General features: G+C 44.3%; 1 protein-coding gene across 2 annotated transcripts in view; it reads right to left on the reverse strand.

Annotated features, from left to right (window-relative positions):
* LOC119432268 (retinoblastoma-like protein 1) overlaps window positions 1-17,036 on the reverse strand; it is an 80,249-nt gene that overhangs the window by 13,932 nt on the left and 49,281 nt on the right. For both annotated transcript variants that reach the window (XM_037699491.2, XM_037699492.2), the window contains 5 exons: window positions 14,645-14,811; window positions 13,987-14,166; window positions 11,188-11,259; window positions 10,996-11,101; window positions 2,478-2,635 (listed from right to left, as the gene is read on the reverse strand). In XM_037699491.2, the coding sequence (XP_037555419.1) occupies window positions 2,478-2,635; window positions 10,996-11,101; window positions 11,188-11,259; window positions 13,987-14,166; window positions 14,645-14,811 (683 nt within the window). The remainder of the gene's footprint in view (window positions 1-2,477; window positions 2,636-10,995; window positions 11,102-11,187; window positions 11,260-13,986; window positions 14,167-14,644; window positions 14,812-17,036) is intronic.

The following is a 17,036-nucleotide window of genomic DNA, read 5'->3' on the forward strand; positions in this document are numbered from 1 at the left end:
AAATTTCTAGTTCAAATGTGCGCCGGGAGCACACTTTTTTTTTTTTTTGTCGTATATGCACATTGGGCCCTCTAGTCTCAATTATAATGCTAAACTGAGAAAAGTTGTTTGACCGTTTCATGGCCCCTTTACGTATACAGAAAGCAAACATGGTGCTGCATGCAGTTCTGTTAACATGGCCAGTTGTGAATACACAACTGGGCATCTGGGAAGTTGGCACCCAGGTTAGATTTCTAATCATTCACCATTTACAAAATCACAAGTACTTTTGAAGCTGTCCTCGGTGCAGTTTTTTCAGAAAAGTAATCACTTGGAGCTGCTTGTGTTTGACATAATTCCTGGGTACACAGTTTTATAAACAGCATATCTCACAAATCATCTCTTCATTCCTTTGCGATTTTGACTGGGCCTGCATGCATGCTGCCCTTGGTGACGAAGGTCCGTGCAAAATTGTCTGTTGCCCCAGCAGCAAGTATCCCAGTGACAGGAGCACAGACCAGACATCGCCAAGCTTGTGCTTCACAAAGGGATATTGCTGCATAGGCAGCCAGTACAGCCTTACGAGATGTGCTGAATGCAGGAACTACTAATATCGCTACATAGCAGTGACACTTGGTCGCACATCTCATTTTTTAACAATGTGGAAATGCTGTCACAATGCCAGTAATGGCCATTTGCTCACTTCAGTACTGGGGTTAAATACATCAACTATGATGAAGGGCTTTTTACAAGATGTTTGTTCGATTCGCCTGCACCGCCTGAATCAGTTCACAGGGTGCTGCATTCTGCCATTCGATTCAGTGGTGCAGCAATGGCACCCTCTGAATCACACTGTTCGTCCCAAAAGGCACAGGAAAGGCGCAAAGATGGTACACGATTTTTCTGCACCCTCACTACTGATGGTGCCAACTTGGTGCAAACGTGGAGTTGCGAAGTAGCAGGGCACCAGACGACACAGCACACAGCCCGTCTTTTGCCCGTTGTTAAAGTTGATGAAATGACTAACATTAATATATTTGAAAGCTCCCACCATAATATTTATACAGTTTTGCCGAACGTGCGAGTATTTTTTATTTTAAAAATCGTGCCTTACTGATTATTAGACAGTAAACAAACTCGCAACTGTTTGCCAACACTTCGAAAAGCACGAATATTACAACTGCTCTCGAAGCGAATATCGAATAGCGTAATATTTGAAACTACTATTCGAAAATTCGAATATTCGCACAACACTATTAGGGAAGGCACGACAAGTTTAGGTATGCTCTAAGATATTCATTGCTCTTGGAAATATGCAGTCTGATCTTCTGTAGTGAAGGAACCAAATTGTTAACTGAATCTGTTAACTGAACACATAGCATACATGCGTGTACTGCTCTCTGCTGTTTTTAGGGCCAAACAAATCAGAAGTCGCCATTAACCTGTGGTTAAGGGCCTTACATGGACACTAGGCAGACAAACATAAGGCCTGCAAATGTCCGCATCTAGGCATTCCTTTCACATGTCGCGTTGTGCTTGCACAGTTGAAGTTGAGCTGTACAGTTTTTTAACTTCTCGTGCCCTACCGTGAATTGGTTCACAGTGGTGCAGGCAAATCAAATGCACGTTAGGGGTTTGCGAATATTCTAAACTTCAAATACAAATCAAATAGTTTTTGCTCTTCAATTCGATTTGAACATTCACTATCAGAAATTGTCAACAGTTATTCGAGTCTTGGGGAGAAAGACAAATGCAAGTAGGATTGCTGAGAATGATTCTTCTGCTGCAGGAGAGCCGCAGTTGTTGCTCAGAGGCAACTCATCGTCAGCCAATGTGCAGGGCAGATACCTTCTGCTAAAAAACTTTCAGTCCAATCAATAAGATTACCTCACTTAATGCAGCCCAAGAATCTGCTGTTTCGATTTAGGCAAAGCAATTTCTCATTTTTGCAGTTTCACCAAGTTGGCATCCCAACACAACAATAGGCGGTGTGCTGCAGTATTACATTTACCTCCTTTAACGAACACAGGGCTTAATGTGCAGCTGTTGACATAATGTTCCCTCTTTTCATTACTGTCATAGTCATAGTGCACCACTCTTTACAGTATAATCACTTTGTTAAAAAATGAGAAAATATTTAGTATTCGATTTGACATTCAAAGCTTGTTTCTCTGAACTATTCAAATTCAATTGCATTCGAAAATTTCACTATTCAAACACCCCAACTTTTTTTTTTTTTAACCAAAATGCCATACGTATTTAATCCACTTAACATTTTCTAAATATAATTTATAATGCAGTTTATTTACTGTCCCAGAAACATCATCATGATGGAAGTTTTATGCATCTGAATTCCATTCATTCTGAGCCCAGATTTCATCAGCTGCACATCTCCAGTTTGTTCTTTCGTACAGCTACTTGACACTTGTAGACACGACAACAATATTCTACAATACTGGGAAAAAAAAAAAAAAAAAAAAAAAACGGACACGGCTTACTTCATTGTAAAACTTTATGATGTCGCCCCGTTCATCAAACTCAAACTGTGTTGCAGTGCCAGCCAAGCGAGTTGGAGTTGGAGGCTGACTATTGGGAAGCATCATGGGAAGTGTGCTAGATGACCGCGTGGAGCTCAATTGTTCAGTCCTTTTGTTATCTGGAATGCAAACAAAAAATGCCACACCTGGTAATCAATTACGACTCTTTGTTGTTTTGTGATAAAATCATTTTCTTGAATCAGAATTCCACAATGTTTACCTGCACTTGCGAGCAACACATATGAAACAAGCTTGTAAACTACTTTTTGGTGCCAAAAATTGGCAACACCAGCTACAAAAATGCACTCCAAGGGCCTATTTGGTGTTGATCTATTTCGTTGGCCATTCTTAATGTTAACTGCTGTGCTGAACGGCTCATCCCAGCGACAACAATGACGCAAATGTCCGAGTTAAAGACAAAGGGCAGGGGCACTATACCTCTCCCCCTCATGAGCGCTCGCACCCACCTCTAGAAAGTCCAACCACCCCCGCCCCCACCACCACCGAACCACAGCATCACACAAAGAAAAATTCACTTTAAAAGTAGCCTACACAGTAACCCAGTCCAACCACTGACCACGGCTGACCCCCGACCACGACTGAACAAAGAAAGCTTCACATAAATAGTTGCAATGTCTACTGTCCATGATGTCTAGAAAAAACTTGGCAGTTAAAGGGTCAAAAACAATTTCATCAATAAGGCAATTTCAAATGCTGCACTCCATACCAAAGAAATGCACAACCAGCCTATTTTCATTTTTCCTTTATGGCTACGAACAACAGGAAAGCTACTGGAATAAAGTGATGTACCATGAACATGTATATCCTACTTCTTTATATGGCAAGACAATTCCCTATGCTGCAAGTAGTTATGTGAATTAAGTACAGTCAAGCCTGGTTATAACGAAGTCACATCTGACATGAAAATACCTTCGTTATATCCTGCGTTTGTTATATACAGTGTAGACCGCTTATAACGTAAGTCGCCGGAGTCGTGAATATCCGCACTATAAGCGGTACCGCACTATAACCAAAGCAACAATTTTCAAGGCCCGCAGATATGCAAAACATGTGCACCGAGCCGCCACGCGTATGCGACAGTCGAGGAATGCGGCTTGAACGTTTGCATTCAATTTACAGTCGAATCTCGTTAATTCGAACCAAATTACGCGGCGGCGCCTCCAACCGGCATTGCTCCGGGACTGACAGAGTAAAAGCTTAGGAGAGACCCCTCAATGTCGCACGCGAACAAAACAAAAAAGAAAGAAAAAAAATGTGGCGGAAATTTCACCCTCTCTCAAATGGCAAGGTCGCCGATTCTGCATTGTGCCGGAACATGCGGGTACGTGCCGACGTCTCAGCCACGCATAGAAAATGGCAGTGAACCCTTCTTTTTCCTTTATGCTTCCTCTACTTTCTAGTCACGTGTTGACCTTGCACGCTGCGGCTATGGCGCAGAGGGAAGCAGCGGCGCTGTTCCAGACCGGCCAACGAAACTGCCCACGCCGGCAAACGCCCGCTTCCCGATAACGGCAGAAAACGAAACTTCGAGGAGCTGGCGCCGGGCCAGCTGGAGCGGCGGCGCCTGCACGGCGGCGGGCGCACATGGTGACAGTCGAAAGTGAGGGAGCTACGAGGGAGGGCGAGGGGAGCCACCGAAGAGGCGGAGTTGCCGAGGCAAAATCCACTTCCCTGCCGCCTTCCTCCCTCACATTCCACGATCTCCGCGTGCGCCCTTCGCCGTGCTGTGCCGGCGCCGCCCGCTTCCTGAAGTTTCATTTACTGCCGTTATCGTGAAGCGAGAGTTGGTCGGCGTTGGCAGTTTCGTGGCCCTCGCTCGCTATGCGCGCGGTGATATTTCACAACTCGCACTCAAGATTCTGGTTTCAGCCTTACTGGCTGTTCGTTCGCACCACGTGCCCTTCTTCCCCACTTCGTCTCTCTTTCTTGCTCGATTACTCCGTTCCCCGTCTCCGCTGACTTCCGTACTCCCAGGCAGCCGCACTGTAACCGGTATTTCGTTTTCTGCAACTGCACTATAAGCGATACGTGTATACATGGAGTGCTATGGGAAAATTAACGGGAGTCTGAAAAGACCGCACTATATCTGGTCCTGCACTATAAGCGGTTACGTTATAAGTGGTCTATACTGTATAAGCACACATGCTGATATCGTCGAAAAAACAATAACAAGCCCGATAACGTCTATGTGAAATAAACTCGAGCGTGATGCCTCCGACAGGACAGCAAAGAATCTCCTGTAGAGATCTTGATGGCCCTTTGGCAGCTCGTGCCAATACATGGCACAGGAACAACTATAAATTACATACACGCACTTTGCATCATCATTAATATGCAACTGTGCGATCAGTGTAATAACATGATGTTAAGTTTGACGACCTTCGCTTGTACCTTTTATTTATTTACATGCAGACGGGCATAAGCACATTGTAGAAATGTTTCCATATGTGTGTGGGCCCGGGAAGTGCGCACACTATCGGCTAGCAGGGTAGGTCGTTTGGATATGGTGGCGGGCATCACCGAGCCGATGGTCGTTGACCACATGTGTAGAATGTTTCGAACCGGCAAACGTGACAAACGGGTGCCGACAAACGGTTCCCTTGCCGGTCGTCACCACTGTCGCTCCCACAGTGTTGGGGGAGCTGGACAAAGGATGGAAAGGTGCGCGCCGGCAGCGCTCCTTGTGAGGCTAATGGGTAGATGGGAGTCCCGTGTCCCAGACGGCCTTCGTCACAGAGTAGGCCAGGGCCTGTTTTCAAGCAACTACACCGCGCATTCTCCAGTGTGCAGCTTGGTCGGGTGCATGGGCCGGGTAACCAGCAGATTTAAAATGGAAGGGAAATTCTTTTCCTGGCTTTTTTCTTGGTGTACTTTACTGTTGCTGTTTGTTGTTGCTGGTCTATTTATTTTGGTTTGTTTGTGTTTGCTTTGAAGTGAAGCCACAATGTAAGGAGTGGCCACAGGAAAACGGGAAAGAGCAAAAGAAACCAATAAGAGTGACCGAAAGAAAACTGTTGGGCTGATTAGAGCCAGCGCCTCCTCTATTTTTTCAATGCCAGCCAGATGCGGCCGATCCAACCATTCACCACCCTCTCCGATCGCCCTTTCCTACTCTCCCCCGTTAGCTAGCGTTCGCACCTGTTTTACAGTCGTGGGGGAGAGTAACCTCTGGGTGGCGCCTTATGACGGAAGTCGGGGGAACTAATCCCGAACGACGCGTGAAGCGTCTACCGCATCTCCTCCGGAACGGCAGTGGCGCGCGTTCAGACGCAGGCGTGACGCAAGCAGTCATACCCTCTGGGTAGAGTCACATCGCGGCAACTCACTGAACTAAGGCGAACCAACAGCTCCCATTGCGGAGCGAGCGATTGCACTGGCATTAAAAAAACAGGAGGCGCTGTTTGAGCTAACCATTGGTTCGTGACAGTTGTGTGCTTGTAAAATTAAAGTGCTCCAGGTCTACGCTGCTGAGGAGCGGAAGAGTGGAATTCTTGTGTGCACCGAATTGCTTAAAACGGGGAATTCGGTCCTGTTTTGGGGGGAGAGCAATGAGAAAGCTAGAGTCGATGACTCTGCAAGCTGTTAGCGAAATGTATAGTATATGTAAATAAACCTGTACATACGGAGGAGTTGTGAGCTTTATGCGCAACGTGTAGCCTGACAACGAACAAAAGATTGAGGGCTAGGAGTCTGGATCAACACGGATGCCATCGGGAGCGACCGACCAGCAACGGCCTGAACTTGGAAACGGCACCAAACCTAACTCACGGGATTGCCATGTTGGCTTGTCAGCAACAGTATAACCAAGCCAAGCTGCGGGCCAAAATGCACACCCATGTTTATAATGTGCCATTTCAAAATGGAAGAATAAGTTTTCTTCATGCATTTCAACTTGTACTTGCAGTTACCGACCGAATTTTTAGACATGGAGGAAGCGGCATGTGGACACCACTCCGGCATGTGGACACCACTACTATGGCTGGTCAGTCTCGCTGATGAGATTTACTGATATGAACGTATTGATGGAGAGCTTCCCGTGATGGCTTGTCACCAATCATTCCACTGACAGTCTATGTTATAAATTTTCGTCGCAGCCATACTCCAAGGCTGCTAGGCCTAACATGTGACACTTGCATGACAGTCGGCAGCCAAATTTGATGCCAAGTCAACATGGCAGCAACTGTTCTGAGCCGCATGTTTGCAGCATCGCGTGCACAGGCTGGCGAGAGCTCTCAATTTTTTTCGCCTGTCCTTTACGGCGGAGGTTGTTCATGCTATATGTATAAACACAAATATGCACGGACGCATATCCTTGACAAACCGATGTAGAGAATGTTTTTCTCTGAAGATATAAGTCTATCATTAGGAAAGATTGCCACGAATTTCATTAATTATTTGTTTGGCAATTTTTATTATGTATTTTGTAATTATTGTTTCTTTTTGAAATGTACTTTTGAAATGTGTTTAGTACTCTTTTTTTGTATATAATGTTAGGCTGCAAATTAACCTTTTTCCTGAAAAAAAAAATCGTAAGTAGGACCAACCAAGAACTTGAATGTTTCACTATGCATCATGGAATTTTTCTTAACTCAAAGAGTACTTTATCTATGGGTATAATTCTTTAAAGAAATGTTGCCAAGGGATATATCAACAATTTGTATATTTTGGAATTTCTCTAAAAATTTTTTTGCCATAGATATTACTTCTTACTAATTTTTTAAAAATTCTTGGGGCTTTTTTTGTTGAAAAATTTTTTTTATGCAAACAACATTTTATATTTTTTAAAATAAATATTATATGAAAGCCCATTCATTTACCTTCACTTTTATATACTGCATGGCACTTATAACTTATTGGCTGTTGCACAAAAAGTCCTAACTCAAACATACAAAAAACAGCCAATTTCCCTCTGGTAAGAAAAGAGTTAACGAAGTTGAAGGGGGAGCCGAAATTACTTGATTATATCCATTATTAACCTTTACTGCAATATATGCCCAATGAGGTACACTACATTAAATATGCAGAAAAGGTGGCGGCTCTGTGGTCCTTGGAACCACTACGTAACCATTCATGCAATTAAATTTTAATAAAACAGTAAAGAAATGTTTGGTTTGTGCAGCACGCGACTTCTAAGCACCTGACGCAATAGCCTTTATGATAGCTGCCGTCTGTTCCCCGTCTTTCGCTTCTACTTTCCACTTGGCTTGTCCATATTGTCATGAAACTGACCAAATGGCGACACGGTCAAAGAGAATAGCTTGCAGGCTTTGACGCGAACAAAGTCCGTTGTGGTTGAGCAGCATGTGGCACCCAACACAGCGTGCCGACTACGCAGCTGATCCCACTCTCACATGGCTCCTGCTGTGTGAACGAGGAGGCCAGCAAGCCTTGCTGCACCGGCTTGGTTTGTCCAGCTTTTGGCCTGAGATTGTACCAACGCCAATGTGTTCTCAGAGGCCACACCTAGCTGCACCAGCCTTCGCGTGGCGCCACAATGAGAGGGAGAAGCGGATGCATTCTTTCACACCGCCACAGGGAGCAGTGCTAGCCACATGCAAACAGCAGCTCACCATCGCACTTATCTCTCTATGGCTACGCGTCGCGCAGACTGCCGCAGGTTGAGCACAGCTAGGCGTGGCCTCCAAGATTGCGCAGGTGCAATCTCGGAGGCCATGTCCAAATACGCCTAGCTGTGTCAAGTCTGCACGGCGCGCCGAAGTGGGAGAGAGAAATGCAATGGCAGTGAAATGCTGTGACTACGGGTGACGGTAGAAAAGACCAGTGTTGCTTAACAGCGTATTCAACGCAGGCATGCGAGAGATTTTGAACTGCCATGCCGAAAGAGTGCTTACCCCATGGAAAGTGACTTGCTTGGTGCTGAACGGATGGGTATTTTTTGGTTTCGAAGATGAATCTAGTTCCGTCATATCCAATGGCAGGACAATTTTACTTTGTTAAAACAAGGTATTAAATTACATAGATCTCTATGGGGATTTCAAGAGAAATTTACATAGTTATAGTACTTCGTTATAATGAGGTTCAAGTGTATTTTGAGCCACATGCAAATCTGCTTTGTTATAACCGATTCAGTGTCGGATCCTGCATTTGTAGCTTCGTTTGCATTTGTAGCTGCATTTGTAGCTATGGGCTACCTGCTATAGCAGGTAGCCCATTGAGTACTCCATTGAAATAAAGCATGACCAACCAAATTTCATACTCCTTCCTTATATCCGACAATTCGTTATATTGAGGTTTGAATGTACAGTGTAGACTGCTTATAACGTAAGTTGCCGGAGTCGGGAATATCCACACTATAAGCGGTACCATACTATAACGGATAATGAACACTCCAGGCGCATTACTGCCGTCGCTGTCACCATGCTCTAGGTTCCATATTTGCTTACTAAATAAATTAACAAGCACGGTGTCATGCACGCACAAGCAAACATGAACACATCTCGCTCGTTGACCGCGGAAACGAACTGTCAAAACGCTCGAGTGACAAAGCGCGGCGAGCGAATTGACCTTCATGCTATCATGCCTCTCGCTTCAACACGACCTATAAGCGGCGAAAACACGGCGCGTGGCAGACTTTCCCCGTCGCAGATTGCTTTCAAGATAGGGCCTAGGCGATCGTATCGCCGAAGAGGATCGTCGCGAATTACTTCCTGCTTCGGTCCACTGAAACAGTTCCGCATTGCTTTGCTGGCGAAAATCCTCTCCTTCTGTCTGCGCCAGTCCCGAATGCAAGTTTCGGAATCTCCGAACAAACGCCCGTGATGTGGCCCGATTTCCGTCCGTCTCCGAGCACATGATCACTTTCCTTTTAAATGCGGCATCATGATGAACTCAGTACTTCATGCTGATAGAGCAGACGCAGAGAATGTGAAGACAGACGGTAGACTATTGCCTAAGCACGTGTACTGCACCACATGGAGGAAGCTACAGTAGCTAGGCTCGACGAGCGTGCGAGGCGGCCATTTTGAAATGCCGACGGCTATATGGTAACGCAGATTTAGGGTCGTACTCGATTCTATTGCACACGCAATTTTTGGACCTATTTTATCAGAAAAAAAAGTGCGCGTTAGATTCGAGTAAATACGGTATTTGTGGCTTGAGGGGAGCGTTTGCCGTCTAGGTTGACTGCCAAACTTCCAGGCAGCCGCACTGTAACCGGTATTTCGTGTCCCGCAACTCCACTATAAGCGATACGCGTATACATAGAGTGCTATTGGAAAATTAACGGGAGTCTGAAAAGACCGTATTATATCCGGTCCTGGACTATAAGCGGTTACGTTATAAGTGGTCTATACTTTATAACAAAAGAAAACTGAGGAAGCCATCAAATGATCAGGCATTGTAAAAATGTAGGAGGTTACGGCTATGCACACAAGTTCTGTATTATACACATTGTAATGTCACATTAACTTAAAAATGTCACACTTTTTACACCACCACATAACACAGAATAGTAATTCAAACTGGCCTACATGCAAGGCAGTGGTTGTGCTATGAACACTATGAAAATAGTCCAATGCTTTATTATCTTTCAGTGCTGTGTGATACAAATGTACATTCAACAATAGATTTTTCGGACACCTTTGCGGCACCGTTATGTAACCCATAGAGTAAGAACGTCGGAAATTTCAAACGCTGAAACCCTTCACCATCTGTTTTTCCTGACTTTTTGTCGTGACCGCAGGGCCGAAATCGCATTAATCAAGCCACCACCACCGCCATTTTGATTGTCTCACAGCCTCTCGTAACCACCACCGTGGCAACGCTAGGCCTAGCTACTTAGAAGTTCACTATCAAGCCTCCTGCTATTCAGTGCCATTTTTAAATTATTATTATTGAAAGAATTCGCTGCTGTCAGCAATGGCACCGACTCCGCCTTTATCATGGCTTCAAAGCGCGGAAAGCATGGCAAGGCTCAAATGCAGCATATTGCCAGTTTCCAAAAGTCAGCTTCACCGCAACATAGTGGTATTACGCAGTGAAGCTTACGAGGTGAAGCATATGCAACGTATTGCGGTGAAGCATACCAAGAGTGGAAAGGGGCCACTGTCAAGGGACACAGTATCTATTCCCCAATTATACATGCGTGCACCCACCGTGTCTCCTGTCACAGTACGAGCACCAATACGCCTAATAAGTGTATTGGCAGGCCTTCAGAGCTCTTTCAGATCTGCCTGTGGCAATTTGAGCCATTGGGGGCAGTAAAAGGCATGCATTCAAACTAGTGGACTCCAGTTACCAGGACTTGTAAACCATGACAATGAATATCAACTGTTGTAAGCACTACATAAGCTGGCCAGCAGTGCTACCAACCCTTTGTATGAATGACCCTACATTCACAAACCCCTATGACTCTACACATGCCTCCTGTATCTCTACAGTTCTTTACTCCTGCGAACAACACCATTTAAATTTGAATTGGTCAGAAGCAAGCACCCACCTCCATCATCTTTGTCAACCGGAACAGGTGAACTGGAGTTGGAGCCTGTGCGGCTGCTGTTGTCACTATGTGTTGGATTCTTCCGCAACAGTACACTGCGGTACACCTGAGGTGTTAGGGAGGAGAAAAAGATGAAGTGGCCTCAGTAATATGCAAAGTCAATTAAAGGAGTCAACAAAAGCAAACACTCACGTGGCTCTTGTTCTGAGGCTGTTGCCGGTAGCAGTGCAGAATTTCTTGAAAGCTTTTTTCAACTCTGGTCACCTAAAGGCAATAAAACATGGTCTTTTTGAGATTGCTTTAAATGTGTCACCCAGGACACACAAAACTATTTTTTACAAAGCAGCAGTATTGACAACTGGTTATAAACAAAGCCTGTGACTTTACACAAGCAGTACTGCAGGAATCGAACATTTGTGTTTGGAGTAACAAGAAATATTTGCCTGTGGCCGCACAGGTAATAGTATCAAGCCTACACCAGAATGCATTACTTACTCTATCACATTCACAGAAATGCAAAACACTCAAGCACATTTAGTGCGCATGCATTTCTTCATATGTTGTTCACATTTTTGATAAAGCATGGACAGTTTCAGCATGGCACCCACAGTACCAAAACGGGGCACTACCGCTTTATGGTTTGGATTATCGTCCTATGCCAACAAAAGTAAGTACCAAGGTCATGCTAAACATAATATTTCACCAATTTTACATGCCAAAAGCACAATACGAGGCCCGCCATAGTGGGGGACTTCGGATTACCGTATTTATTTGAATATAGGTCGACCTTTTCTTTTTTTCGAAAATGTTACCTTAAGTGAGGTATCGACCTATATTCCTCACCAAAGCTAGAATAAAGTACTAAGCTAACAAAGTTCTATCAGAATTACTTCTCTGGTAGATTTAACAAGGATGCAGCTTCTCGCATCGACTAGCGAAATTCAGAAGCCAAGCTTATGGTCAAGGTGTGTCAAGTTCAGTTTGTTTTTCTAAAAAGGTATGGGTCGACCGATATTCGAATCATTTTTATTATTTCTCGGCGAGTTCAATATATAGGGGTTGACCCTATATTTGTGCCCAACCTATTTTCAAGTAAATGCAGTAATTTTGACCACCTGGGGTTCTTTCATGTGCAAGTAAAACTAGGTACACGAGCGTTTTTGCATTACGCCCTCATTAAAAATGCCGCCACCGCAGCCAGGATTGAATCCACGAGTTTGAGCTCAGCAGCACAACGCCATAGCCACACGGCTACTGCAGGTAAATGCCAAAAGTAAAGGGCAACAATTTTTTCCATGCCTATCTGAAATAACTTGAGATAGTGTGCTTGGTGGTAAGCAGCCCCATCTGTTGTGTTATCCCTGGCTGCAATTCAGTGATAATTGAATTATTTATGGGGTTCTACGTGCCAAAACCACGATCTGATTATGAGGCACACCGTAGTGAGGGACTCCAGATTAATTTTGACCACCTGGAATTCTTTAACGTGCACCTAAACCTAAGTACACGGGTGTTATTGCATTTTGCCCCCATCGTAACGCGGCCGCCGTAGCTGGGATTTGATTCCCGCGACCGCGTGTTTAGCAGCGCAACACTATAGCCACTAAGCAACCACGGCGGGTATAATTCAGTGATAAACAGGCCTTTAGTAATACAGACAAATTAGTCATAATACAAATTATCCATTCACAATGTCACATATCAGCATGCTGCTATTAAATGTTTCATTAATGAAGGATTTCCAAGCTACAAAAATTCAGGGAGCGTTCACCAATAATTATTCGCATCAAAATTTATTGACTGAAAGACAAAATCAATTTTTGTGTTTATTGCTTTTAGTTACTGTGCTGATGTGTTTATTTCACAATAATCCTAAAATATATAAAGATAACGAAAAGGCAAGGACTCAAGCCCGCTTCTATTGTTCTTTAGGTCAGTAAGTGGAAACCATGACTGGGATAAATTCAAGGAGCATTTAATTCTCCACTCTCCTTGCAGTTTATACTTTGGCAACAGATGGAGCCTCGAATGCCCTACCCACCACGGCATCTTTATCTGAATGTAGGAGAGAGAGCAATTCCACATCCTAAAAGGTTCTTGCATGACCCCAAAAACAAGGCCTTTTGCACTTTGCCAAATACATAACAGTAATACTACTACTACTACTACTACTACCACTAATGATGATAGCAATAATAAAATCTTTATTACATGCATACGTCACAGTTACATATCCAGCCCGCATAAGCAACATTGCTTGTGTGCGAGGCTGGGCAGTCGGTAGGTAGTAATAATACGTGTACGAAGGTAGTACTAATACGTATGCAAAGTGCTGCAATTTAAGCACATGTTCACTATTCGAAGTTCACAAAAAACATTTAGTTTTATTGAACATACTCTCTGGTTAAATCTATATCAGTAATCTCACACACGTGGTCCATGTGACACCTCTAAGGTAGTGCCTCGCTACCCTCACTTTCTCAAGTTGCATCAAGCCTTGGGCAACTTGCTGGTTCCATCACTCTAGACATGCCACAGTGCTCAACTCAGCGAACAACAGGGGTTACTGAAAAATGGATTGTGTCCAACCCAAAGCCTGACACAAGTTTCAGATGCTTGTTCTAATAAATTATCATAGGTGAGCACAGTAGCGCACCCAGGATCTCTGCCAGGGGGGGGTTGACAGTTTGCCAATACCATCTAAACAGCACTAATTTCGATTTCTTCACGGGAAATTGTCAAAAAATGCGCTTTTTGCGACTGTGCAGGCGATTGCGCGTTTTACATCTTAGTTGCAGTACTCAAATGCGTAAGGAAAGAAAAGGGGTTAAACAAAAGCGGGGGTTAAGTCGGCCTCAGGGGGGGGTTCCAACCCCTGAATCCCCCCCCGTCGGTGCGCCACTGGGTGAGCAACAATATGTGAAATGACATAATGCACCAGAGAGAGCAAAAAGAGAGAAAGAGAGCTAACAAGTTCAAACGCAGCCTTACTTTAGTGATGACATAAACTGCACACAAGATGAGCTGGTCCAAGTGTCGGTCCCTCATGAGATCAATGTGGCAGACTATAGAATGCTCAAAGCATGTCCATATTTTGAGCTGAATGTCTTTCTGCAGGATTCCCAGCCTTGCACAGAGGTCTTGAAATCGCACGCCTGCCAAGTGGTACACCTGGTCAAGGAAGGAGTTAAATGTCTTTGAGAAAGAAAATCTCATCAATGATCCATTCTTTAGTTTAAATGTGCTAGCAAAACAGATTAAATCTTCACATAAATGTTTTGCTAACGTCTTCCTCAAACGACAACATAGTTTTATACAACATTAGAAATTAGCATAAGCAAGTGCGAAGTGCAGCGCAACTTAGGTCGTGAAAAAGAGGACTATTCACGTCACCAAAACCTGATGCGACAGTCTCGTGGTACCAGACAGCTCTGACGTGCACACGCACACACACACACACGCTATGACCCTACACACGCGTTCCTAAGTATAATGCAACTTCGTTATAATGAAGTTTAGCTGTATATATGATGTCCAAACATAAAATGGCATACCTAAATGCTACGCCAGAGAAAAAAAAAACCAGTAAAGTATAAAAAAATGAAGTGCACATACAATCTATTTCAGCTATCAAATCAGTGATATTCACCTTTCGGAAGAATAGTGCCAAAGAGCCAGAACGAAGTGGCTTTTCTTTGGGGACTTCAGGTGCTGAGGTCACCGTAACAATGTTGGGCCTTGTGCCATCTGCCGTTGGTGCTGCAGCACTCTTGCTATCTACAGTAACGTAACGAGTGGTGCAGCCAGCTTGAACAGCTAGAAAGGAAAGAAAATTGAAACATCACCTTAAAAAATGTCATCCCTCAAAATTCAAGAAGCATTTTGATGGAATAAACTAAGTACAGAAATAACCAGGCTTGCAACTCAGTCAACATGAAAACACCACTGTTTTTAAGTACTATTGCACAGAAATGTGTTCCACTTAATGGCTAAATAACTATACTTGGGGACAACAGTAGATTCACACAGGCCAGGAAATACTTATAGCAAGCTAGCACTTGTTCATACTGGTATCAGAGAGGGGCATGTTAAATGTTCAAGGGCAAAGCTTCATAACTATTATTACTGAACAAAAACACCAAAGAAAACACCCAAAAGAACCTACATAACACAATGCAACATAGTGGTTACATGGCATGCCTTCAGTTTTCACAATGATCTATCTGAAATGGCAAAACCAGGATCTTATTTCAGAAGGGGTTATTCAGAAGGCCACCTACACCTGATGTACGAGGTGTGTTCAAAAAGAAACCGAACTTTTGAAATAGCGTGCCAACCGGCAGAGGGAGCGCGCTGCGGCTACTGAGCGAATGTAGCGGCAGGTTTAGACAACAAAGTGCCATTTGCCGCATTTCGCTCTGACCGTCAGTTGGCGAGCTACAGCCGCTGAAGTGAGCACATGAACAAGCTGTTCTTCAGACTGGTGCCAAAGTGACAATGAAGGAATTGGAAGAACAGCAGGTGTGTGAAGTTCTGCTACAAACTTGGGAAAACTTTCACAGAGACATTTCAGTTGCTTAGCCAAGCATACGGGGAGGACTGTATGAGTCACACGCAGTGCTATGATTGGTTCAAGCTTTGAAGACGGAAGAATGTCGGTCAGTGACGATCCCAAGCCTGGACGACCTTCCACATCTACAGATGACCACGTCGAGAGAGTTCAAACTGTGATTCGTGGAAATCGTCGTTTAACTGTTCGAGAAGTCGCTGACGAAGTGGGTATCAGCGTAGGATCATTTCATGAAATTTTGAGTGACAAACTTGGGATGCGTCATGTCAGTGCAAAATTCATGCCGCATTTGTTGACTGACGAACAGAAGCAGACCTGTGTTGAAATCAGCCAGGAACTGCTTGCCGCTGCCAATGATGAAAACTTTCCTAAGAACATCATAACAGGCGACGAGACATGGGTTTATGACTATGATGTTGAAACGAAAGTGCAGTCATCGCAGTGGGTGGCCAAAGATTCTCCTCATCCAAAAAAAAGCACGCATGAGTCAGTCAAAAATGAAGGTGATGTTGGTTGTCTTTTTTGACTACAAAGGCATTGTCCATCAGGAATTTGTGCCACATGGTCAGACGGTAAACAAAGAAGTTTACCAGGGAATCCTAGCATGTTTGAGAGATTCTGTGCACAGTAAGAGGCCTGAATTATGGGAAAATCAGGCTTGGATGTTGCATCATGACAATGCCCCAGCTCACGCGTCACTCCTTGTCCACAGCTACTTAGCGAAACACCACACTCCTGTTGTGCCCCACCCACCATATTCTCCAGACCTAGCCCCGAGCAGACTTTTTTCTATTCCCCAAGCTGAAAACCACCTTGAAAGGACGTCGTTTCGAAACCATAGAGGAAATCCAAGACAATGCGAGAAGAGACCTGCGCGCCATTCCAGAAAGTGCGTTCCAGGAGGCTTTCCAAAAATGGAAGAAAAGATGGGAAGAGTGCATTGCCAGTAGAGGGGACTACTTTAAAGGGGGACAGCACTTTAAATGTTGTACCATTAGCAGTAAAGTTGTTATAGCAAAAGTTCAGTTTCTTTTTGAACACACCTCGTATAGCGGTGAGATTCGCAACTGCTGCGCCATCTGTATGCAGTGAGGCAAATCGAGGACGGAAGATGCTGGGGACGCTCTATGCAGGTGGATATGGGTTTATAGATATAGATGACGGTGGCCATGCAGTCTCTATGCATTCCCTGACTGGCAAAGTATTAAGCACTCAAGTAACCTCGAAAGTTAGTACGCTTTAGGAATACTAACTTTGTCAGTATTCTTGTATTCATGTTAGTACAGTAAAAGCTCGATAATACGATCACGGCTAATACGAATTTCCGGTTGATACGAATTTTTCTGTGGTCCCGGCCGAGCCCCATTACTTTGCAACGTGCTAGAGAACGGTTGTTACGAATCGATTTTCGGCCTGCGTCGGGTGATACGAATAAACGCCGCCCCACTGACGGCCGCGAAAGAGAACAGCG

This window comes from Dermacentor silvarum, chromosome 1 (assembly GCF_013339745.2).
Source record: "Dermacentor silvarum isolate Dsil-2018 chromosome 1, BIME_Dsil_1.4, whole genome shotgun sequence".
NCBI lineage: Eukaryota > Metazoa > Arthropoda > Arachnida > Ixodida > Ixodidae > Dermacentor > Dermacentor silvarum.